At 45.8% G+C, this 26,083-nt stretch overlaps 1 protein-coding gene across 2 annotated transcripts in view; it reads right to left on the bottom strand.

The window, feature by feature from the left end:
* Positions 1–26,083, bottom strand: part of cdhr5b (cadherin-related family member 5b) — a 124,270-nt gene that overhangs the window by 72,706 nt on the left and 25,481 nt on the right. For both annotated transcript variants that reach the window (XM_063061545.1, XM_063061546.1), the window contains exons 2-3: positions 19,859–20,031; positions 11,921–11,971 (exon numbers count right to left, since the gene is read on the bottom strand). In XM_063061545.1, coding sequence (XP_062917615.1) covers positions 11,921–11,971; positions 19,859–20,031 — 224 coding nt within the window. The remainder of the gene's footprint in view (positions 1–11,920; positions 11,972–19,858; positions 20,032–26,083) is intronic.

Below are 26,083 nucleotides of genomic sequence, written 5' to 3'. Positions count from 1 at the left end.
ACAAAGGTTGGTGATGCTGTGGATAGTGTAGAGGATTGTTGAAGATTGCAGAGAGACATTGATAGGATGCAGAAGTGGGCTGAGAATTGGCAGATGAAGTTCAACCTGGAGAAGTGTGAGGTGGTACACTTTGGAAGGACAAACTCCAAGGCAGAGTACAAAGTAAATGGCAGGATACTTGGTAGTGTGGAGGAGCAGAGGGATCTGGGGTTACATGTCCACAGATCCCTGAAAGTTGCCTCACAGGTAGATAGGGTAGTTAAGAAAGCTTATGGGATGTTAGTTTTCATAAGTCGAGGGCTAGAGTTTAAGAGTCGCAAGGTAATGATGCAGCTCTATAAAACTCTGGTTAGGCCATACTTGGAGTACTGTGTCCAGTTCTGGTCACCTCACTGTAGGAAGGATGTGGAAGCATTGGAAAGGGTACAGAGGAGGTTTACCAGGATGCTGCCTAGTTTAGAGAGTATGGATTATGATCAGAGATTAAGGGAGCTAGGGCTTTACTCTTTGGAGAGAAGGAGGATGAGAGGAGACATGATAGAGGTATACAAGATATTAAGAGGAATAGATAGAGTGGACAGCCAGCGCCTCTTCCCCAGGGCACCACTGCTCATACAAGAGGACATGGCTTTAAGGTAAGGGGTGGGAAGTTCAAGGGGGTTATTAGAGGAAGGTTTTTTACTCAGAGAGTGATTGGTGTGTGGAATGCACTGCCTCAGTCAGTGATGGAGGCAGATACACTGGTGAAATTTAAGAGACTACTAGACCGGTATATGGAGGAATTTAAGGTGGGGGGCGTTATATGGGAGGCAGGGTTTAAGGGTCGGCACAACATTGTGGGCCGAAGGGCCTGTACTGTGCTGTCCTATTCTATGTTCTATGCAGTGCCTACATCTACTTCCCCATTCAGGCCTCCTGCGACATTTGATTTCTCTAAACCAGGGGACTTTGAGAGATGGCTCAGATGCTTTGAGAAATTTAAGGTGGCAAGCAATCTCACTCAGGTTTCAGAAGAGCAGTAAGTAAGCACACTGATATACTGCATGGGGGACAAATGAGATAACATCATGGATGGATTAGGACTGACAAAGGCTCAGGAAAAGGAGTACAAATTCAAAGAGTATTTCACTGCAAAGCAAAATGCAATATATGAGAGGGAACAAGGTGCAGTCAGAAAGTCTTCAGAATGAGGTGACAGTAGAGCTCAGCTAAAGCAAATCAGACAAGTGAACCAAAGAGAAGGGAAAATGTCCAACTGCAGGAGATACAGCAAGTCTCCATTCCACATCAAAGAACTCTGTCCAGCAAAACAAGTGAAACCCTGAATGCCAGTGTCACTCAAAGGCGTTTCTTCAGGAGGTCAAAGAAGACCATGATTCAGATGGAGAGAGAGCTTTCCTTGGGGCTTTAGATTCAAACAGACAAGGCTGGTGTATTATTGTTCAGTTGCAAAATGAAGAAATGATGTTCAAAACTGACACTGGGGCAGACGTCACAGCCATCCCTGAATGTTTGTTCACATAACCTGCAGAGAACGGGCATTATATGAAACCCAACAAAGAACGTGCTGATGGGGCCAGGGAAACATAAGCTCTGAGTGAAAGGAATGTTTACTACTTCCATCCATAAAAATCAGAAACAATTAGAGAGGATGTCTATTTTGTTCAGAATCTCTCCTCACCACCACTGGGATGACATGCCATCAAGAAGCCGAACGTCTTTGCAAGGATGGATTCGCTGCACAATGTTCAGTGGGAAGAGATGTTCACAGGCCCAGGGTACTGAAAGAAAAGTACTTTACCAGCTGAGGCCGGGAGCAGTGTCCTGCTCTCTAACCACTGCAAGGCGTATACCAGTCCTTTGCTAAACAAAGTCAAAACTAAACTCGAGAGAATGGAGGTGCTTGACATCATAAGTAAAGTGAATGGTCCTACTGACATTTTGCAGGCATTGTTCTTGTTCCAAAGCCAGATGGCACAGTGAGGATCTGTGTTGATCTAACAATATTGAATAATGCAGTGAGGTGGGAGAAGCTTATTCTGCCCTCTGTTGAGCACACATTCAGGCAGAGCAAAGTTCTTCACCAAACTAGATGCAAACTCAGGTTTCTGACAGATCTGCTTAGCTCCTGAGTCACAGAAGGTCACAACCTTCATCACACTATATGGATGCTTTGCCTTCAAGAGACTCACTTTTGGTATCTCATCAGCCCCTGCACTCTTTCAGATGAGACCCATTGCCTCAGCTTGTTCATAGAATTTTTTGAGGATGTAATTAGTAGAGTGGATAGGGGAGAACCAGTGGATGTGGTATATTTGAATTTTCAAAAGGCTTTTGACAAGGTCCCACACAGGAGGTTAGTGTGCAAACTTAAAGCACATGGTATTGGGGGTAAGGTATTGATGTGGATAGAGAATGTTACGAGAATACACATAAAATTAAGATGTTTGCTGGCCTGGGCTAGCATCAGTGGCATCAGCAGTTGGTCTGCCACCTGCCCTCAGGGGAAGGAGAGATAAGGAACAATGGAGCAGCGTCTGGAGATGTGTAATGAAGGGACGTGGGAGAGAGAGAGCTGTCTGGAGCGGCTCCCCCTTTGAACCCTGAGCTGTTTGAAGTGATGGACAGGCGATACCCCAGCAGGGGGATAAAAAGGGACAGGTTCGCTAAGACAGACACACACGCCACCCGAGGTAACGAGACCCTGGAAGCGGTACGCCTCTCACGAGTGGGTGAGAAGTATCAGACAACGACCAGGGTGGAAAGGTACGATCAGCGGGAACTCGGTGTGTGTCCGCCCTTGCCTGGGTGCCGGGTTCACTGCAGAGGATCGACCGCATCTGGAGGAGGGGTCACAGTCGGTGACCTCAGGTGACATCACCAAGGACCCGCCCAAAAAGTTGCTTGTGAGCCATCCAGCCGGTCTGTGAGTGAAGCCGTTCTGAATGATCAGTTGTTCCTGTTCTATCTCTCTCTTCCCCCACGTTGTCCATCGCCATGGCAACGATTACTGCAAATTGAACTTTGAGTCACGTTGAAATGTGGTCATTTACCCCTAGACAACGATAGAGCTTGATTGATGCTGTTATCTTAATTCTGTGCACATGTGTGGTTAACATTGCTGAACTGTTGCATTTATTATCCTTTCGATTACTGTGTTGCTTGTTTCTTTAACAAAACTTTCTTAGTTCTAGTACTCCAGACTCCAACTGAGTGATCCATTTCTGCTGGTTTGGCAACCCAGTTACGGGGTACGTATCATAAGTGGGGTTCTCGTCCGCGATTTTGAACGCTAAATTTGGGACGGAGTAAATTGATTGGGTTAAAATTCCCGAAAGAAAGAAAAGACAAACAGCAGAAATAGAGGTTGAGGAATTTATAAAGGCGCCGACCTTGGAGGCATTAGAGGATGCCAGGAAATCGGAATTGATAGCTGTGGCCAAACAGTTGAATCTTGCTAAGGTGAAGTCGACAATGAGGAGAGAGGAGATACACAGAGCTATTGTAGAGCACTATGTATCTAAAGGTGTGTTTCCCCAAGGTGAGCTGGGGGTGGTGTCTATTGAAAAACCTGCTGGAGACGCGGTACAGGTACAGCTTGAAAAACTGAGACTCGAGCACGAGTTCCGGGTACGGCAGTTAGAACACGAAGAGAGAGAAAGACAGTTGGAGAGAGAAGAGAAAGAGAGGGAATGGGAGCGAGAAGAGAGAGGGAAACAGAGGGAAAGGGAATTTGAGCTGGAGAAGTTAAAGATAAGGGCCGAGCAGGGGCTCGTGCCGAACCAAGGTGGAGGGTTCCGGGCGACCCAGGAGGTTAGGCTGGTTCCCCCATTTGACGAAACCGACGTGGATCGGTACTTCCTCCACCTCGAAAAAGTGGCTATAAGTCAAGAATGGCCGAGGGATAAGTGGATTGTTCAGAGTGTACTGAAAGGGAAGGCCCAAGAAGCTTACTCAGCTTTGTCCGCGGAAGATGCCCAGAGGTATGAGGTGGTGAAAGAGGCCATCCTCAGGATTTATGAGTTGGTCCCGGAGGCATACCGGCAGAGGTTCCGGAATGCGAGGAAGCAGTGGGACCGCACGTATTTGGAGTTTGCTCGTGAGATGCAGACATATTGTGAGCGTTGGTGCGCCTCGAAAGGGGTAGAGGGGGATTATGACAGACTGCTACAACTGATCCTGATTGAGCAGTTTAAAGGTTGTGTTCCTGACGGTATGAGACCCTACCTCGATGAGAAAGAGGCAGCCACGTTAGCCGCAACTGCTAAGTTAGCGGATGAGTATGCGTTGACGCATAAAATGAAGTTTGCCCCGAGTAAAGGCTACCAGAAGGGTAGTCAGGACGGAGGGGAGAGTCCGCCGGAAAAGTCAGAAAGTAAGCCGGGGACTAGTGAAAAGGATAAGGTAGAGCGGGAGCAGTCTGATAGGAAGTCTCCTGGGGTCGTCTGTTATAATTGTGGGAAAGTCGGACACTTTGCGTCCTGGTGCTTTGCCCCAAGGAAGGAGACGGGGAAAGGAAAAGCGGAAATTTGGAATGGCTGTATCGAGCTGTTAAGCGAACCGCTAGGGAAGGACAGGTCTGAAAAAGTCCAGGAAGGGCGCGAGAGGTTTATCTCGGCCGGATTGGTGTCAGTGAAGGAGAGGTTAAAACCAGTTCCAGTGCGGATCTGGAGAGACACGGGAGCGTGTCAGTCACTAATACTGAAGAGTGTATTAGAGTTTAGCTCAGAGACCCAGACTGGGGAGGTAGAGGTCAAAGGTGTTGGGGAAGGGACAGAGTCAGTCCCTTTGCACCAGATACACTTACAGAGCAACCTGGTCTCTGGACTAGTCACGATCGGGGTGAGGTCCGAATTACCGATGAAAGACGTGGAAGTCTTGCTCGGTAATGACCTCGCCGGGGGAATCGTGTTCCCAGTCGTGAGATTGACAGGTCAGCCTGCCAGCATTGAGGCCCCGCCCATGGACTCACAGGTTCATCACCGGCCCGCGATGGTGAATTTGGCTGAAACATTTCTGCCAACCTTGTATGAGACAGGGTGTAGTGAGATAAGAGGTAGTGAGGGAGCTGGGACGGACGTAGCAGTAGCCAGGAAAGAATTTGTGCAGACAGAGGAGCGAGACGAGGGGCTGATCGTTTTTGCCGAGACCGCTCTCTCTGACACAGCCTTGACAAGCTATTGTGCGGATGAAGAAGTGCTAAGGAAGAAAGGGAAATCAAGTACAGCATCCGCAGATGAGGAGTGGGGGGTGGTGCAAAAGAGCTATGGGGATGAGGTTTTTAACATGGCCCACGAGGTACCCCCCGGTGGACATTTTGCGGTGCTGGAGGAAACAGTTGGTGGAATCATGAAAGAGATTTACCGGCTGCCCGGGGGAAAAATGTTATTGATCATGACCGACGCGAACTGAGACGGTCACCGGCTTTTGATATGCTAACAAACCTAGTCGGTGTTAGCGTGGAAATCAATGAAGCTAGGGGCCCCCTGATAAGAGGAAAAAACCATTTTGAAAAGATTAGGATGGGATCGGTCAGATGGGAGAAGGCTATTGTTTTGGCCAGGTCTACTGATAAGGTCTCTCCCTTAATCCCCGAGGAGTAATTAAACGACTCGCACCCATGTGTTTGATTGTCCCGAGGAAATGCAAAGAACTGGGACGTTGGGTGATTGTGGTTACAATAGGGCAGCCAAGTAAACAACACCCATATTTTTTGAGTAATTCAGTGACTAAAGGGCTGATGAACACAGAGGTGTGTATTGGCAATTTAATACGGCTGTCTGAAGCCAGTTTGATAGTGAACCTTGAAGAAATGAATTCGGCCACACGAGGGTCACTTACCTGGGAATTGTGGTGACACAGGGGCAGCTGGCAGTGATGCAAGCTACAGTGCAGGCTATCGCTGACCTCCCAACCCCGACAGACAAGAGGGCCCTCAGAAGGCTTTTGGAGATGGTGGGGTACTGCAGGAAGTTTTGCAATAACTCTGCGGTCAATACCCGTCCCCCTCCTACTAAGCCCTTGCGAGAGAAAATTGAGTCGGAATGGGACGACCGTTGTTGTTGTGGTCCGGGACAAAACCAAATGAGAGGTTACATTGGTCGCAATTCATCAGTGTTTTTGGCCACTATGAAGTTTGCTGACAACAGGAATTCTGCAGATGCTGGAAATTCAAGCAACATATATCAAAGTTGCTGGTGAACGCAGCAGGCCAAGCAGCATCTATAGGAAGAGGCGCAGTCGACGTTTCAGGCCGAGACCCTTCGTCAGGACTAACTGAAGGAAGAGTGAGTAAGGGATTTGAAAGCTGGAGGGGGAGGGGGAGATGCAAAATGATAGGAGAAGACAGGAGGGGGAGGGATAGAGCCGAGAGCTGGACAGGTGGTAGGCAAAAGGGGATACGAGAGGATCATGGGACAGGAGGCCTAGGGAGAAAGACGGGGGGGGTGACCCAGAGGATGGGCAAGAGGTATATTCAGAGGGACAGAGGGAGAAAAAGGAGAGTGAGAGAAAGAATGTGTGCATAAAAATGAGTAACAGCTGGGGTACGAGGGGGAGGTGGGGCCTAGCGGAAGTTAGAGAAGTCAGTGTTCATGCCATCAGGTTGGAGGCTACCCAGACGGAATATAAGGTGTTGTTCCTCCAACCTGAGTGTGGCTTCATCTTTACAGTAGAGGAGGCCGTGGATAGACATGTCAGAATGGGAATGGGATGTGGAATTAAAATGTGTGGCCACTGGGAGATCCTGCTTTCTCTGGCGGACAGAGCGTAGATGTTCAGCAAAGCGGTCTCCCAGTCTGCGTCGGGTCTCACCAATATATAAAAGGCCACATCGGGAGCACCGGACGCAGTATATCACCCCAGTCGACTCACAGGTGAAGTGATGCCTCACCTGGAAGGACTGTTTGGGGCCCTGAATGGTGGTAAGGGAGGAAGTGTAAGGGCATGTGTAGCATGCTTTGATGAAGTTTGCTGAGTTGGAGCCTGGTCTAAGGGATTATTAATAACATGTGTAAAAGGAACAGAAAATGTGATGACTGTCTGTCAAGGTGTTGACAGCTTCAAACTCGCTGTGTTAGCCAAATAGCTGATAAAGATGTATATTGTGTATGTATCAAATAATGTAGTCATGTTTGTAATTTTTACCTCCCGGTAAAAATCCTTAAAGGGGGGAAGTGTTACGAGAATACACATAAAATTAAGATGTTTGCTGGCCTGGGCTAGCATCAGTGGCATCAGCAGTTGGTCTGCCACCTGCCCTCAGGGGAAGGAGAGATAAGGAACAATGGAGCAGCGTCTGGAGATGTGTAATGAAGGGACGTGGGAGAGAGAGAGCTGTCTGGAGCGGCTCCCCCTTTGAACCCTGAGCTGTTTGAAGTGATGGACAGGCGATACCCCAGCAGGGGGATAAAAAGGGACAGGTTCGCTAAGACAGACACACACGCCACCCGAGTAACGAGACCCTGGAAGCGGTGCGCCTCTCACGAGTGGGTGAGAAGTATCAGACAACGACCAGGGTGGAAAGGTACGATCAGCGGGAACCCGGTGTGTGTCCGTCCTTGCCTGGGTGCCGGGTTCACTGCAGAGGATCGACCGCATCTGGAGGAGGGGTCACAGTCGGTGACCTCAGGTGACATCACCAAGGACCCGCCCAAAAAGTTGCTTGTGAGCCATTCCGCCGGTCTGTGAGTGAAGCAGTGTTCTGAATGATCAGTTGTTCCTGTTCTATCTCTCTCTTCCCCCACCTTGTCCATCGCCATGGCAACGATTACTGCGAACTGAACTTTGAATCACTTTGAAATTTGGTCATTTACCCCTAGACAACGATAGAGCTTGATTGATGCTGTTATCTTAATTCTGTGCACATGTGTGGTTAACATTGCTGAACTGTTGCATTTATTATCCTTTCGATTACTGTGTTGCTTGTTTCTTTAATAAAACTTTCTTAGTTCTAGTACTCCAGACTCCAACTGAGTGATCCATTTCTGCTGGTTTGGCAACCCAGTTACGGGGTACGTAACAAGAATTGGTTGGCAGACAGGAAGCAAAGAGTGGGAATAAATGGGACCTTTTCAGAATGGCAGGCAGTGACTAGTGGGGTCCGCAAGGCTCAGTGCTGTGACCCCAGTTGTTTACAATATATATTAATGACTTAGATGAGGGAATTAAATGCAGCATTTCCAAGTTTGCGGATGACACGAAGCTGGGCGGCAGTGTTAGCTGTGAGGACGATGCTAAGAGGATGCAGGGTGACTTGGATAGGTTAGGTGAGTGGGCAAATTCATGGCAGATGCAATTTAATGTGGATAAATGTGAGGTTATCCACTTTGGTAGCAAAAACAGGAAAACAAATTATTAACTGAATGGTGGCCGATTAGGAAAAGGGGAGGTGCAACGAGACCTGGGTGTCATTATACACCAGTCATTGAAAGTGGGTATGCAGGTACAGCAGGCGGTGAAAAAGGCAAATGGTATGCTGGCATTCATAGCAAGAGGATTTGAGTACAGGAGCAGGGAGGTACTACTGCAGTTGTACGAGGCCTTGGTGAGAACACACCTGGAGTATTGTGTGCAGTTTTGGTCCCCTAATCTGAGGAAAGACATTCTTGACATAGAGGGAGTACAAAGAAGGTTCACCAGATTGATTCCTGGGATGGCAGGACTTTCATACGATGAAAGACTGGATCGACTAGGCTTATACTTGTTGGAATTTAGAAGATTGAGGGGGGATCTTACTGAAACGTATAAAATCCTAAAGGGATTGGACAGGCTAGATGCAGGAAGATTGTTCCCGATGTTGGGGAAGTCCAGAACGAGGGGTTGCAGTTTGAGGATAAAGGGGAAGCTTTTTAGGACCGAGATGAGGAAAAACTTCTTCACACAGAGAGTGGTGAATCTGTGGAATTCTCTGCCACAGGAAACAGTTGAGGCCAGTTCACTGGATGTATTTAAGAGGGAGTTAGATATGGCCCTTGTGGCTAAAGGGATCGGGGGTATGGAGGGAAGGCTGGTACAGGGTTCTGAGTTGGATGATCAGCCATGATCATACTGAATGGCGGTGCAGGCTCAAAGGGCCGAATGGCCTACTCCTGTACCTATTTTCTATGCCGGCGATATTAAACTTGATTCTATGCTGCCCCACTGAAGTCATATCTGCATACCTCGACTCTGTTTTATCCCCCCGGTTCAGTCCTTTCCTTCCTACATCCACAACACTTCACACACTCTGGATCTTTTCAGTGATTTCAATTCCCTGGTCCGTCATCATCTCAGTTTCACTATGGATGTCCAGTCCTTATACACTTCCATCCCCCACCTGGAAGGCTTCAAAGCTCTCCGTTTCTTACTGGACACCAGACCCAACCAGTTCCCCTCCACCACCACTCTCCTCCACCTAGCAGAACTTATCCTCACTCTAAATAATTTCTCCTTTGACTCCTCCCTTCAGACTATGGGAATTCGCATGGGTTTCAGCTCTGTCTGCCTTTTCGTCGACTACGTGGAACAGTCCACATTCCTAGCCTACACTGGTGACCATCCCGCACTTTTCTTACGCTACATCAATGACTGCATTGGTGCTGCTTCCTGTATCCGTGCTGAACCCATTGACTTCATCCACTTTGCCTCCAACTTCCAACCTGCCCTCAAATTTACCTGGCCCATTTCTGACACCTTCCTCCCCTTTCTCGATCTCACTGTCTCTATCTCTGGATACAGCTTATTCACTGATGTCTATTATAAACCCCAGACTCTCACAGCTTCCTGGACTATACCTCTTCCCACCCAGTTACCTGTAAAAACGTTATCTCCTTCCCTCAATTTCTCTGTCTCCGCAGCATCTACTCTCATGATGAGGCTTTTCATTCCAGAATGAAGGAGATGTACTCCTTTTTCAAAGAAAGGGCCTTTCCTTCCTCCACCATTAACGCTGCCCTCAACCACATCTCCACAGACAAATGGAGAAGCAGAAAGCAGTGCAAACTGTTCAGAAGGCTAAAGATCCTGACAAAGCACTGCAAGCTTACCGCTCCACATCTCTTGTGAACAGCTATAGTCCATCAGAGCTGTCAATGGGCTGGAGACTGAGATCAAGCCTGCCGTTCTCCCTTCCCTTCTCCAACCTCACTGACCAGACTTAGACAAAGTGAGACATTTTGAGACAACACACGTGAGAAAATGAAGAGAATGCACAGTCTCAGACACAGACCAAAATCTTTGTCGCCGCTCAGGAGTGGTGAAGCTGTTTGGGTGTCAGACCAGTTCACCGAAGGAACAATAGTCGGGCAGCATGCACCACCATCATTTGTCACAGAACATCACGAAGTGACATCAGGTGGAACAGGCGTGCGCTCATGTGTCTTCAAAGTTCATGAAAAGTAGAGGAAGAAATAGAGTGGCCTGATGACGAGAACCACTTACCTGAGGTGGACACACTTGTTCACAAATCTTTATTCGCTCCAACACTGCCAGGAACCTACACCAGATCAGGTTGTTTATCTGTTCTGCCACAGAGATATACTCCATAGCCTGATGGCTTAGGGCAAGTGACGAAAGCGGCAGAATAATCCTCTCACTTTGCTGGTGTGTTCAGGTAGTCTATCCAGACCTCCATTAGATTCTGTGCTTTTTTAAAAAGAGTTTTAAACTTTGAAAACTTTTCACAAAATGAAACTGTTCTTGGAAAAAAAGGAATTGGTGAAAAGGAATGAAAACAAAGAGAGAGAGAGTTATAATGTCTTTTGTTTAAGTAAGGAGCTCAGGTTACATACTATGGGTGAAGTGAGCTGAATCACTCAATTTCAGTGACTAGAATTTCAATGCTGTTCTATGGACAAGGAGTATATACCTGGCTTTTCTTTTTCCCCAAGAAGGGGAGATGTAGTAGTAGTTAATATTGTTAACCCTGTGCCATTGATTTAGCCAGTCCCACATGGGAGCAGTTCACACACTGTACAAGCAAGGTTATTGATAAAGTTCAGTTCAATACCCTGCATGCTACGTGCTGGTGTGTGCTCTGCACTCTCCCTCAATATCTGAGCACAACAGGCTTAAATCTCTTGTTTTCACTCAAGGTACAACGTAACATTTATTCAGTTCCAGCCACCTTATTACAGGAAGGAGGTGGAAGTTTTAGAGAGGGTACGGAGGAGATTTACCAGGATGCTGTCCGAATTAATGAGCATGTTTCATGGTGAAAGCTTTTCTCTTTGGGGAGAAGGAGGACGAGAGATGACTTGATGGAGATGTACAAGATGATACGAAGCGTAGATCGAGTGGACAGTTAGAAACTTTTTCCCAGGGTGGAAATGGCTAATATGAGGGTTATAATATTAAGTTGATTGGAGGAATGGGGGGGTGGTGGATGTCAGAGGTAAGTTTTTTACAGTGTGAGTGGTGGGTGTGTGGAATGCTTTGCTGGAGCAGTAGAAGCAGATACATTAGGGATATTTAAGGGACTCTTAGTTAGGCAATGGATGACAGAAAAATGGAAGGCTATGTAGGAGGAAAGAGTTAGATTGATATTGGAGAAGGTTAAAAGTTTAGCATAGAATTGTAACCTGCACTGTTCTATTCTATAACCTCCAGCTCTGCCCCTACCCCAGGATTTGTGTCTGTGTCCCAAGCCCTCTATGTTCTATAACCTCCAGCTCTGCCTCCTACCCCAGGATGTGTCTGTCCCAAGCCCTCTATGTTCTATAACCTCCAGCTCTGCCCCCTACCCCAGGATGTGTCTGTGTCCCAACCCCCCAAACATGTGCTGCCCATCATTTGAATTCACACCACTGAATATCACTCTACTGTTCATCTGTGGTGTTCACGTCTGCAGCCCAGCCAGTAGCGCATATCAATGCTCATGTCATCGTGCCTACCTCTAATTTGGAATTAGATGGTCAGTGACCGAGAACAGAGCTTCCTGTACCTTGTCTGGGCCACACAGCAGTGAGATGATGATCACTGGGTCTTGCATCGCCTGGAGAAGATTAAACACAGGAGAGCAGATCAGAGATGATAGTAAATGTCAGTCACAAACCTACACCACGGCTAACCACAGTTAACCAGGGTTAACCATAGCTAACCACAGTAAACGAGGGCTCACTGCCATTAGCCAGGTCAACTACAGTTAACTGCAGTGGCTAACCACATTAAACTAGGTCTAACCATATTCTTAATTGCTAATTACAGTAAAGCACATCTTACACAGCTCGAGGTGCGTGCTTCACTGCACACTACCCTCTACAGCAGCCACACCTCTCAAACCAGTGAGATCTGAGTATGCAACTCGCTGCTGATATATCATGCACACACACTTGCATGCAGTTATATACACACATGAACAGATGTGCGCACATGCATGCACAGATATACACACATGCACGCACAGATATATACACATACGGCAGCACAACACAGCTTGCAGCGGCCACTCCAGTGAATGATATCTGTTATCTATCAAGTAGGGGGCCGTGCACAATCCTGTTTTGATGGAGACAGATGTGAGAACACGGAGGAACATCTGGTGAAACTTCTGAAATGCTTGTTTCACTGCCACTGCTACTGTGTGTTCCAGAATCTCCGGAGGGGATCCCTCTTGCTATATACACACTTGCATGCACAGATATATATACACATGCATGAACAGATATACATACATGCACAGATAAATACACATGCACAGATATACACACATATAATCACAGATACATATATAGAAACATAGAAAACATAGAAACATAGAAAATAGGTGCAGGAGTAGGCCATTCAGCCCTTCGAGCCTGCACCTCCATTCAGTATGATCACGGCTGATCATCCAACTCAGAACCCTGTACCAGCCTTCCCTCCATACCCCCGATCCCTTTAGCCACAAGGGCCATATCTAACTCCCTCTTAAATATAGCCAATGAACTGGCCTCAACTGTTTCTTGTGGCAGAGAATTCCACAGATTCACCACTCTCTGTGTGAAGAAGTTTTTCCTAATCTCGGTCCTAAAAGGCTTCCCCTTTATCCTCAAACTGTGACCCCTCGTTCTGGACTTCCCCAACATCGGGAACGATCTTCCTGCATCTAGCCTGTCCAATCCCTTTAGGATTTTATAGGTTTCAATCAGATCCCCCCTCAATCTTCTAAATTCCAACGAGTATAAGCCTAGTTCATCTAGTCTTTCATCATATGAAAGTCCTGCCATCCCAGGAATCAATCTGGTGAACCTTCTTTGTACTCTCTCTATGGCAAGTATGTCTTTCCTCAGATTAGGGGACCAAAACTGCACACAATACTCCAGGTGTGGTCTCACCAAGGCCTTGTACAACTGCAGTAGTACCTCCCTGCTCCTGTACTCGAATCCTCTTGCTATAAATGCTAGCATACCATTCGCCTTTTTCACCGCCTGCTGTACCTGCATACCCACTTTCAATGACTGGTGTATAATGACACCCAGGTCTCGTTGCACCTCCCCTTTTCCTAATCGGCCACCATTCAGATAATAATCTGTTTTCCTGTTTTTGCCACCAAAGTGGATAACTTCACATTTATCCACATTAAATTGCATCTGCCATGAATTTGCCCACTCACCTAACCTATCCAAGTCGGCCTGCATCCTCTTAGCATCCTCCTCACAGCTAACACTGCCGCCCAGCTTCGTGTCATCCGCAAACTTGGAGATGCTGCATTTAATTCCCTCATCCAAGTCATTAATATATATTGTAAACAACTGGGGTCCCAGCACTGAGCCTTGCGGTACCCTACTAGTCACTGCCTGCCATTCTGAAAAGGTCCTGTTTATTTCCACTCTTTGCTTCCTGTCTGCCAACCAATTCTCTATCCATATCAATACCATACCGCCAATACTGTGTGCTTTAAGTTTGCACACTAATCTCCTGTGTGGGACCTTGTCAAAGCCTTTTGAAAATCCAAATATACCACATCCACTGGTTCTTCCCTATCCACTCTACTAGTTACATCCTCAAAAAATTCTATGAGATTCGTCAGACATGATTTTCCTTTCACAAATCCATGCTGACTTTGTCCGATGATTTCACCACTTTCCAAATGTGCTGTTATCACATCTTTGATAACTGACTCTAGCAGTTTCCCCACCACCGATGTTAGGCTAACCGGTCTATAATTCCCTGGTTTCTCTCTTCGTCCTTTTTTAAAAAGTGGGGTTACATTAGCCACCCTCCAATCCTCAGGAACTAGTCCAGAATCTAAAGAGTTTTGAAAAATTATCACTAATGCATCCACTATTTCTTGGGCTACTTCCTTAAGCACTCTGGGATGCAGACCATCTGGCCCTGGGGATTTATCTGCCTTTAATTTACCTAACACCACTTCCCTACTAACATGTATTTCCCTCAGTTCCTCCATCTCACTGGACACTCTGTCCCCTACTATTTCTGGAAGATTATTTATGTCCTCCTTAGTGAAGACAGAACCAAAGTAATTATTCAATTGGTCTGCCATGTCCTTGCTCCCCATAATCAATTCAGCTGTTTCTGTCTGTAGGGGACCTACATTTGTCTTAACCAATCTTTTTCTTTTCACATAGCTGTAAAAGCTTTTACAGTCAGTTTTTATGTTCCCTGCCAGTTTTCTCTCATAATCTTTTTTCCACTTCCTAATTAAGCCCTTTGTCCTCCTCTGCTGAACTCTGAATTTCTCCCAGTCCTCAGGTGAGCCACTTTTTCTAGCTAATTTGTATGCTTCTGCACAGATATAAATGCACAGATATATACACACATGCTTGTACAGATATGTACACACATGCATTCACAGATTTGCAAACATGCACAGTTATACACAAATGCATGCAGAGATTTACTCGGAGAGCTTCACAGGTGTTCCATGTCATTCCAGCAGCCCAATAACTGGTGGGAGCAGCGCAGAGAGGAGTAATAAAAGTACAGAAGGGACAAGTGGAGTGGCCATTATTGGGAGTGCTTTGCAGGTGTCTGGTATCACTCCACCAGCCCAAACAGTGGTGGGAGCAGCACACAGTGAGGGAGTTTCCCATAGGTCAGTGGGAGCAGCGCAGAGAGCATTAAATAAAAGTACAGAAGGGACAAGTGGAGCGGCTGTTGTTGGGAGTGGGCCAGTTGTGTGAGTGGGACGGTCAGGCTTTGGCTCAAAGATGGCTTCAGCTTGGAAGAGTTGTTAGCTCTGGGTAAGTTGTCCAGGTAAGATTCTGATAAATTTCCCAGAGGCTCCCAGGGAACTACATCTGTTTGAAGTGCATTCAGCTGCAACTCCTTGAAGACTGTTTTTGGGATCTGGAGCAGCAGATGGATGACCTTCAGTTTGTGCAGGAGACTGAGGAGGTTATTGATCGGAGTTACAGGGAAGTAGTCACCATGGGTCCATGATGCAGAAGGGAAAGAGGGGAGCGGTAGTGATAGGGGACTCAATAGTCAGGCAAGAGATTCAATGGACGTGAACAGGACACCCGGATGGTATGTTGCCTCCCAACTGCCAGGGTCAGGGATGTCTCAGATCAAATCCACAACATTTTAGAGAGGGAGGGAGAGCAGCCCGATGTCGTAGAACATATTGGTACCAACGACATAGGAAGGAAAAGCAATGAGGTCCTGAAAAGTGAATTTCGAGAGCCAGGTAGGAAGCTGAGAAGCAGAACCTCCAGGGTAGTAATTTACGGATTGCTGCCTGTGCCATGTGCCAGTGAGGGTCCTTACTATAGAAATTACCTAGTGTTACCCATAGCCAATAGGCTGGTCCTGGACTTTCCTGGCATAATTTACATATTACTATTTAATTATTTATGGTTTTATTACTACTTAATTATTTATGGTGCAAGTGTAACAAAAACCAATTTCCCTCGGGATCAATAAAGTATGACTATGACTATGCCCTCTACTTTTCTAAGCTCCGTGTACCTGTCCAGGAGTCTCTTAAAAGACCCTATCGTATCTGCCTCCACCATCGTTGCTGGTAGCCCATTCCATGCACTCACCACTCTCTGCATAAAAAACTTACCCCTGACATCTCCTCTGTACCTACTTCCAAGCACCTTAAAACTGTGCCCTCTTGTGTTAGTCATTTCAGCCCTGGGAAAAAGCCTCTGACTATCCACACAATCTATGCCTCTCATCATCTTATACACCTCTGTTAGGTCACCTCTCATCCTCCATCGCTCCAAGGAGAAAAGGCCGAGTTCGCTCCACCTATTCTCATAAGGCATGCTCCCCAATCCAGGCAACATCCTTGTAAGTCTCCTCTGCACCCTTTCTATGGTTTCCACATCCTTCCTGTAGTGAGGTGACCAGAACTGAGCACTTCATGTGGGGTCTGAACAGGGTCCTGTATAGCTGCAACATTACCTCTCGGCTCCTAAACTCAATCCCACGATTGATGAAGGATCTTTCTTAACCATAGAGTCAACCTGCGTAGCAGCTTTGACTGTCCTATGGACTCGGACCACAAGATCCCTCTGATCCTCCACACTGCCAAGAGTCTTACAATTAATACTATATTCTGCTATTATATTTGACCTACCAAAATGAACCACCTCACTTACCTGGGTTGAACTCCATCTGCCACTTCTCAGCTCATTTTTCCATCCTATTGATGTCCCGCTGTAATCTCTGACAGCCCTCCACACTATCCACGTCACCCCCAAACTTTGTGTCATCAGATTATTGGGTATGATGTTGCGACCATCACTGAATTGTGGCTGAAGGATGGTTGTAGTTGGGAGCTGAGTGTCCAAGGTTACACATTGTATCCGAGGGATAGGAAGGTAGGCAGAGGAGGTGGCATGGCTCTGAATGGCATCAAATCAGTGGAAAGATGTGATATAGGACAGAAGATGTTGAATTCTTGTAGGTTGAGTTAAGAAACTGAAAGGGTAAAAGGACACTGATGGCAGTTATATACAGGCCTTCAAACAGTAACTGGAATGTGGACTACAGATTACAATAGGAAATAGAAAAGGCATGTCAAAAGGGCAATATTATGATGGTCATGGGAAATTTTAACATGCAGGTTGATTGGGAAAATCAGGTTTGTAATGGATCTCAAGAAAGTGGATTTGTTGAATGCCTATGAAATGGCTCTTTAGAGCTGTTTATCATTGGGATCAACTATACTGGAGTGAGTGTTATGTAACGAACTGGAGGTGCTTAATGTAAAGGAACCCTTGGGAGACAATGATCACAATATGATTGAGTTCAACTTGAAATTTGATGGGGAGAAAGCAGGGTCTGACGTAGCAGTATTTCAGGAGAATAAAGGAAATTATAGTGGTATGAGAGAGGAGTTGACCAAAGTAAATTGGAACGAGATGCTAGCAGGGATGACAGCAGAGCAACAATGGCTTGAGTTTCTGACAAAAATAAGGAAGGTGCAGGATGGATGTATTCCAAAACCAAAGGAATGCTCAAATGGCAAAATAGTACAACCGTGGCTGACAAGGGAAGTCAAAGTTAACGTACAAATGTAATTGCAAAAGAGAGGGCATACAACAAAGCAAAAATTAATGGGAAGACAAAGGATTAGGAAGCTTTTAAAAACCAACCAAAAGCAACTAAAAGTATCATTAGGAGGGAAAAGATGAAATATGAAAGCAAGCCAGCAACCAATATCAAGGTGGATAGAAAAGGCTTTTTCAAGTATATAAAAAATAAAAGAGAGATGAGAGTGGATATAGGAAATGAGGCTGGAGAAATAGTAATGGGGAACAAGGAGATGGCAGATGAACTAAATTAGTATTTTGCATCAATCTTCACTGGGGAAGACACTAGCATGGTGCCAGATGTTGAAGGGTGCGAGTGAAGAGAAGCGCAGTTACTATTACAAGGGAGAAGGTGCTCAAAAACTGAAAGACCGAAGGGTACATAAGTCACCCAGAGCAGATGAACTGCACCCTAGGGTTCTGAAAGATGCAGGGGTAGAGTTTGTGGAGGCATTAGTAATGCTCTTTCAAGAATCATTGGACTTTGAAATGGTTCCAGAGGACTGGAAAGTTGCAAATGTCACTCTACTCTTTAAGAAAGGAGGGAGGCAGCAGAAAGGAAATTATAGACCAGTTAACCTGATCTCAGTGGTTGGGAAAGTGTTAGAATCAATTGTTAATAATGAGGTTATGGAGTACTTGGTGACACAGGACAAGATAGGACAAAGTCAGCATGGTTTCCTATTGGAAAGATCTTGTGTGAAAAACCTGTTGGAATTTTTTGAGAAGATTACAAGTAGGACAGATAAAGGGAATACAGTGGATGTTGTATATTTGGACTTCCAGAAGGCTTTTGACAAAGTGCCACACATGAGGCTGCTTACCAAGTTAAGAGCCCATGGTATTACAGGAAAGTTACTAACATGGTTAGAGCATTGGCTGATTGGTAGGAGGCAGTGAGTGGGAATAAAAGGATCCTTTTCTGGTTGGCTGCCAGTGACTAGTGGTTTTCCGCAGGGGCAGATGTTGGGACTACTTCTTTTTATGCTGTATATAAATGATTTAGATGATCGAATAGATAGCTTTGTTGCCAAGTTTGCAGATGATACAAAGATTGGTGAAGGGTCAGGTAGTGTTGCGGAAACAGGAAGACTGCAGAAGGACTTAGACAGATTAGGAAAATGGGCAAAAAAGTGGCAAATGAAATACAATGTTGGAAAATGTATGGTCATGCACCTTGGTAGTAGAAATAAATGTGTAGACTAGTTTCCAAACAAGGAGAAAATCCAAAAAATCTGAGATACAGAGGGACTTGGGGGTCCTTGTGCAGAACACTCTAAAGGTTAACTTGCAGGTTGAGTCGGTGGTGAGGAAGACAAATGCAATGTTAGCATTCATTTCAAGCGGTCGAGAATATAAGAGCAGAGATGTGATGCTGAGGTTTTATAAGGCAGTGGTGAGGCCTCACTTTGAGAATTGTGAACAATATTGGGCTCCTTATCGAAGAAAAGATGTGCTGACATTGGAGAGGGTACAAAGGATGATTCCAGGAGTGAAAGGGTTATCATACGAGGAACATTTGATAGCCCTGGGCCTGTACACATTGGAATTTAGAAGGATGAGGGGGGCTCTCATTGAATCCTTTTAAATGGTTAAATGCCAAGACAGAGTAGAAATGGAAAGGATGTTTCTCATGGTGGGGGAGTCCAGAAGCGGATGGCACACCCTCAGGATGGAGGGGTGACCATTTAAAACAGAGTTGTGGAGAAATTTCTTTAGCCAGAGGGTGGTGAATTTGTGGAATTTGTTACCACAGGCAGCTGTGGAGGCCAAGTCATTGGGTGTACTTAATGCAGAGATTGATTGGTTCTTGATTGGCCACTGCATTAAAGGTTACAGGGAGAAGGCCAAGGAGTGGGGCTTAAGAGGAGAAAAATAAAAGGATTAGCCAAGACTGAATAGCGGAGCAGAGTCAATGGGCCAAATGGCCTAATTCTGCTCCTATGTCTTATGGTCTTATGGACAGACAGACAGACACACACACACACATAGAGTCACACACAAACACACATGCACACATACATATTTACACACACACACACACACACAGCAACAGAGACATATACATACAGATACAGACGCACACAGAGAAACATGCATACAGAATCACAAACACTGATACACACATTTCGACACATGCACAGAAACACATGTAGGCACACGTAGACACACAAACTCAAAAACACTCACAATCGTATGGTCTGGTGCCTCACCCTCCTCACCATCTGGACTCCTGTCTGAAGGTCCCTTTCAGAGTTTTTCTCCCCAGATCAGTTTCGGTGCTTGTCAGCGTGGACACTATGCACCTCCCATTTCCCTGTGACTCTCTAGACTGCAACCAAAGCTGTTCATTGTCTGGCATGAGTCTACATTGACTGCTGTTCAGTAACTACCTCGAAGTCCAGAGTTCTTGATAACTGCAATGTGTCTCCATCCACACGAACTATATCAGCGACGCTCTGTGGCAAGATGGAGACGGGCTGTTTCGTTATTGTGATATTACTGATGACTTCTCCTGGTAGGTTATTCTCCTCCATTTTAATCAGAGGCTCAGGAACACAACATTCTGAAGGAGGAGAAACAAATTTTTACAAGTTCCAGTCAGACAAACCACTTCCACTGCAAAGGATGAAAAGCCAGCAGTTGCTGAACATCTGCATAAATAGCTGAAAACACCCAGGAGGTCAGGCAGCATTTGGGGAGACAGAAACAGCTCCCTACCTTCCTCCCTTTCCTCCCTACAGGCTCCACGTTCCAGCAAAAGTCCAGGAGGACAGGCGGCATCTGCAGAGAGAGACAGCTCAACATCTTTCCCTCCCCCCACTCTGCTTTCCACAGGGAGCGCTCCCTACGCGACTCCCTTGTCCATTTGTCCCCCCCATCCCTCCTCACTGATCTCCCTCCTGGCACTTATCCTTATAGGCGGAACAAGGGCTACACATGCCCTTACACTTCCTCCCTTACCACCATTCAGGGCCTCAGGCAGTCCTTCCGGGTGAGGCGACACTTCACCTGTGAGTCGGCTGGGGTGATATACTGCGTCCGGTGCTCCCGATGTGGCCTTTTATATATTGGCGAGACCCGACGCAGACTGGGAGATCGCTTTGCTGAACACCTACACTCTGTCGGTCAGAGAAAGCAGGATCTCCCAGTGGCCACACATTTTAATTCCACATCCCATTCCCATTCTGATATGTCTATCCATGGCCTCCTCTACTGTAAAGATGAAGCCATACTCAGATTGGAGGTACAACAACTTATATTCCATCTGGGTAGCCTCCAACCTGATGGCATGAACATCGACTTCTCTAACTTCCACTAATGCCCCACCTCCCCCTCGTACCCCATCCGTTATTTATTTTTATACACACATTCTTTCTCTCACTCTCCTTTTTCTCCCTCTGTCCCTCTGACTATACCCCTTGCCCATCCTCTGGTCCCCCCCCCATCTTTCTCCCCAGACCTCCTGTCCCATGATCCTCTCATATCCCCTTTCCCAATCACCTGTCCAGCTCTTGGCTCCATCCCTCCCCCTCCTGTCTTCTCCTATCATTTTGGATCTCCCTCTCTCCCTCCCACTTTCAAATCTCTTACTAACTCTTCCTTCAGTTAGTCCTGATGAAGGGTCTCGGCCTGAAACATTGACTGTACCTCTTCCTAGAGATGCTGCCTGGCCTGCTGCGTTCACCAGCAACTTTGATGTGTGCAGCTCCCCAGCTTCCTACTTTCCTCCCTACAGAATCTGAGACACACATCCCCACCCTAGCCACCCCCCATTTCCCTTGCAGCACCACAGCTGCAGAGGGTTTTAACTCAGTCAGATCCATCATGGGCACAACCCCCCAGTTATCAAAGTCGTTTCCATAGGCGAAGGTGGCGTCCATCACTAGCCAGGACACAACCTTTGGTCATTACTCCCATTAGGGTGGATGTACAGGAGCCTGAAGACAAACACCTAATGCTTTAGGAACTGGTTGCATCACTCTCTGGTCTGGATGGACTAATTCACAGGATCTGAAAAAGCTGCAGAGGGTTTTAACTCAGTCACATCTATCATGGTACTAGTCTCCCCAGCATCAAGGACATCTTCAAAAGGCAGTACCTCTAAAAGCTGGAATCAATCAGTGAGCATGCCCATCAACCAGGCCATGCCCTCTTCTCATCAGGAAAGAAGTACAGGAGCTTGGAGACACACACTCGATGGATCAAGAAAAGCTTCTTTCCTTCCACCGTCAAATTTCTGAATGGACAATGAACTCATGAACTACCTCACAATTTTGATCTCTTTTTTCAGTATTTATTTTTATATGTCTTGTTATAACCCGCCCTACTCACTTTACACCTATGACTGTACAGCTCCAACGCCATATACAAGTTTGCTGATGACACTTGAATTCTAGGGGGACCAATACCCTGGCAGGGAGATTTGCGAGGGCTACTGAGGTGACTTTAAACTAGAGTGGTTGGGGGGTGGGAATCAAATTAAAGAGGCCAGGCGAGAGGAGGTTAGTTCACAACAGGGGGATGGGAACAAGTGCAGAGAGACAGAGGGGTGTAAAATGAGGGTAGAGCAAAAAGTAGTAAGGTGAAAAGTAAAAGTGGCAGGCCGGCAAATCCAGGGCAAAAATCAAAAAGGGCCACTTTACAACATAATTGTATAAGGGCTAAGAGTGTTGTAAAAGCAAGCCTGAAGGCTTTGTGTGTCAATGCAAGGAGCATTTTTAACAAGGTGGATGAATTAAAAGCGCAGATTGTTATTACTGAATATGATATAGTTGGAATCACAGAGACATGGCTCCAGGGTGACCAAGAATGGGAGCTCAACATTCAGGGATATTCAATATTCAGGAGGGATAGACATGAAAGGAAAGGAGGTGGGGTAGCATTGCTGGTTAGAGAGGAAATTAACGCAATAGAAAGGAAGTACATTAGCTGGGAGGATGTGGAATCGATATGGGTAGAGCTGCAAAACACTAAGGGGCAGAAAACGCTGGTGGGAGTTGTGTACAGGCCACCTAACAGTGGTAGTGAGGTTGGGGATGGTATTAAACAGGAAATTAGAAATGCGTGCAATAAAGGAACAGCAGTTATAATGGGTGACTTCAATCTACATATAGATTGGGTGAACCAAATTGGTAAGGGTGCTGAGGAAGAGGATTTCTTGGAATGTATGCAGGATGGTTTTTTGAACCAACATGTCGAGGAACCAACTAGAGAGCAGGCTATTCTGGACTGGGTATTGAGCAATGAGGAAGGGTTAATTAGCAATCTTGTCGTGAGAGGTCCCTTGGGTAAGAGTGACCATAATATGGGGGAATTCTTCATTAAGATGGAGAGTGACATAGTTAATTCAGAAACAAAGGTTCTGAACTTAAAGAGGGGTAACTTTGAAAGTATGAGACGTGAATTAGCTAAGATAGACTGGCAAATGACACTTAAAGGGTTGACGGTGGATATGCAATGGCAAGCATTTAAAGATCGCATGGATGAACTACAACAATTGTTCATCCCAGTTTGGCAAAAGAATAAATCAGGGAAGGTAGTGCACCCGTGGCTGACAAGGGAAATTAGGGATAGTATCAATTCCAGAGAAGAAGCATACAAATTAGCCAGAAAAAGTGGCTCACCTGAGGACTGGGAGAAATTCAGAGTCCAGCAGAGGAGGACAAAGGGCTTAATTAGGAAAGGGAAAAAAGATTATGAGAGAAAACTGGCAGGGAACATAAAAACTGACTGTAAAAGCTTTTATAGATATGTGAAAAGAAAAAGATTGGTTAAGACAAACGTAGGTCCCCTACAGACAGAAATGATTATGGGGACCAAGGACATGGCAGACCAATTGAATAATTACTTTGGTTCTGTCTTCACTAAGGAGGACATAAATAATCTTCCAGAAATAGTAGGGGACAGAGGGTCCAGTGAGATGGAGGAACTGAGGGAAATACATGTTAGTAGGGAAGTGGTGTTAGGTAAATTGAAGGGATTAAAGGCAGATAAATCCCCAGGGCCAGATGGTCTGCATCCTAGAGTGCTTAAGGAAGTAGCCCAAGAAATAGTGGATGCATTAGTGATAATTTTTCAAAACTCTTTAGATTCTGGACTAGTTCCTGAGGATTGGAGGGTGGCTAATGTAACCCCACTTTTTAAAAAAGGAGGGAGAGACAAACCGGGGAATTATAGACCGATTAGCCCAACAACGGTGGTGGGGAAAATGCTGGAGTCAGTTATCAAAGATGTGATAACAGCACATTTGGAAAGCGGTGAAATCATCGGACAAAGTCAACATGGATTTGTGAAAGGAAAATCATATCTGACGAATCTCATAGAATTTTTTGAGGATGTAACTAGTAGAGTGGACAGGGGAGAACCAGTGGATGTGGTATATTTGGATTTTCAAAAGGCTTTTGACAAGGTCCCACACAGGAGATTAGTGTGCAAACTTAAAGCACACAGTATTGGGGGTAAGGTATTGATGTGGATAGAGAATTGGTTGGCAGACAGGAAGCAAAGAGTGGGAATAAACGGGACCTTTTCAGAATGGCAGGCAGTGACTAGTGGGGTACCGCAAGGCTCAGTGCTGTGACCCCAGTTGTTTACAATATATATTAATGACTTAGATGAGGGAATTAAATGCAGCATCTCCAAGTTTGCAGATGACACGAAGCTGGGCGGCAGTGAGGTGGATGCTAAGAGGATGCAGGCTGACTTGGATAGGTTAGGTGAGTGGGCAAAGTCATGGCAGATGCAATTTAATGTGGATAAATGTGAGGTTATCCACTTTGGTGGCAAAAACAGGAAAACAGATTATTATCTGAATGGTGGCCGATTAGGAAAAGGGGAGGTGCAACGAGACCTGGGTGTCATTGTACACCAGTCATTGAAAGTGGGTATGCAGGTACAGCAGGCAGTGAAAAAGGCGAATGGTATACTGGCATTCATAGCAAGAGAATTTGAGTACAGGAGCAGGGAGGTACTACTGCAGTTGTACAAGGCCTTGGTGAGACCACACCTGGAGTATTGTGTGCAGTTTTGGTCCCCTAATCTGAGGAAAGACATTCTTGCCATAGAGGGAGTACAAAGAAGGTTCACCAGATTGATTCCTGGGATGGCAGGACTTTCATATGATGAAAGACTGGATCGACTAGGCTTATACTCTCTGGAATTTAGAAGATTGAGGGGGGATCTTATTGAAACGTATAAAATCCTAAAGGGATTGGACAGGCTAGATGCAGAAAGATTGTTCCCGATGTTGGGGAAGTCCAGAACAAGGAGTCACAGTTTGAGAATAAAGGGGAAGCCTTTTAGGACCGAGATTAGGAAAATCTTCTTCACACAGAGTGTGATGAATCTGTGGAATTCTGTGCCAAGGAAACAGTTGAGGCCAGTTCATTGGCTATATTTAAGAGGGAGTTAGATATGGCCCTTGTGGCTACGGGGGTCAGGGGGTATGGAGGGAAGGCTGGTACAGGGTTCTGAGTTGGACGATCAGCCATGATCATACTGAATGGCGGTGCAGGCTCGAAGGGCCGAATGGCCTACTCCTGCACCTATTTTCTATGTTTCTATGTTTTCTATGACACCACTGCTGTGGACTGTATCAAAGCTGGTGATGAATCAGCATAACAGGAGGGAGACTGAAAATTTGGCTGAGTGGAGTAATAACAACAACCTCTCACTAATGTCAATAAGACCAAGAAACTAATTGTAGGCTTCAGGAGAGAGAAACCAGAGTTCCATGAGCCAGTACTCACCGGAGGATCAGAGGTGGAGAATGTCAGTAACTTTAAATTCCCGTATGTTACAATCTTAGAAGAGCTGTCCTAGACCCATCATATAATTGTGAAAAAAGCATGATAGCGCCTCTACTTCCTCAGGAGTCTGCGAAGATTTGGTATGCCATCAAAAACTTTGGCAAACTTCTATAAATGTGCAGTGGAAAATGTGCTGACAGGCTGTATTTCCCCCTGGTATGGGAACTCCAATGCCTTTGAGCAGAAAATCTTACAAAAAGTAGTGGATTCAGCCCAATACATCACGGGTAAAACCCTCCCAACTATTGAGCACGTCTACATGAAAAGCAGCATCCATCATCAAAGATCCTCACCACCCAGACCATATTCTTTTCTTGCTGCTGCCATCAGGTAGAAGGTACAAGAGCCTTAGGACTCACACCACCAGGTTCAAGAACAGTTACTACCTCTCAACCATCAGGCTCTTGAATAAAACAGGATAACTTCACCCATTAATGACATTTTTGTCTTGTTATTTCATGCTCTTGTTATTTTTGCCATCTGATTTCTGAATGGACATTGAACCCATGAAGAATACCTCACTACTCTTCATTTCTGTTTTTACACGATTTCATATATACATACTTACTGTAATTCATAGTTTTTATTCTATATTATCATGTATTGCATTATACTGTTAACAAATTGCAATGTTCACAACATATTCCAGTGATATCAAATCTGATCCTGATCCTGATGATCATGTTACAATGCTTTCTTGTTGCTGTTTGGCATGATTTGTTCGTGTTTTTTGTGTGTGGGGAGCTTGGGGTTTCATGTTTTTCTTTGAATGACTTCCATGCTTTCTGTGTTTCGTGGCTATCTGGA

Source organism: Mobula hypostoma, chromosome 11 (assembly GCF_963921235.1).
Source record: "Mobula hypostoma chromosome 11, sMobHyp1.1, whole genome shotgun sequence".
In the NCBI taxonomy this organism is placed as follows: Eukaryota; Metazoa; Chordata; class Chondrichthyes; order Myliobatiformes; family Myliobatidae; genus Mobula; species Mobula hypostoma.
The sequence above is the reverse complement of the archived record's forward strand: the minus strand, read 5'-3'. Positions and strand labels throughout refer to the sequence as shown.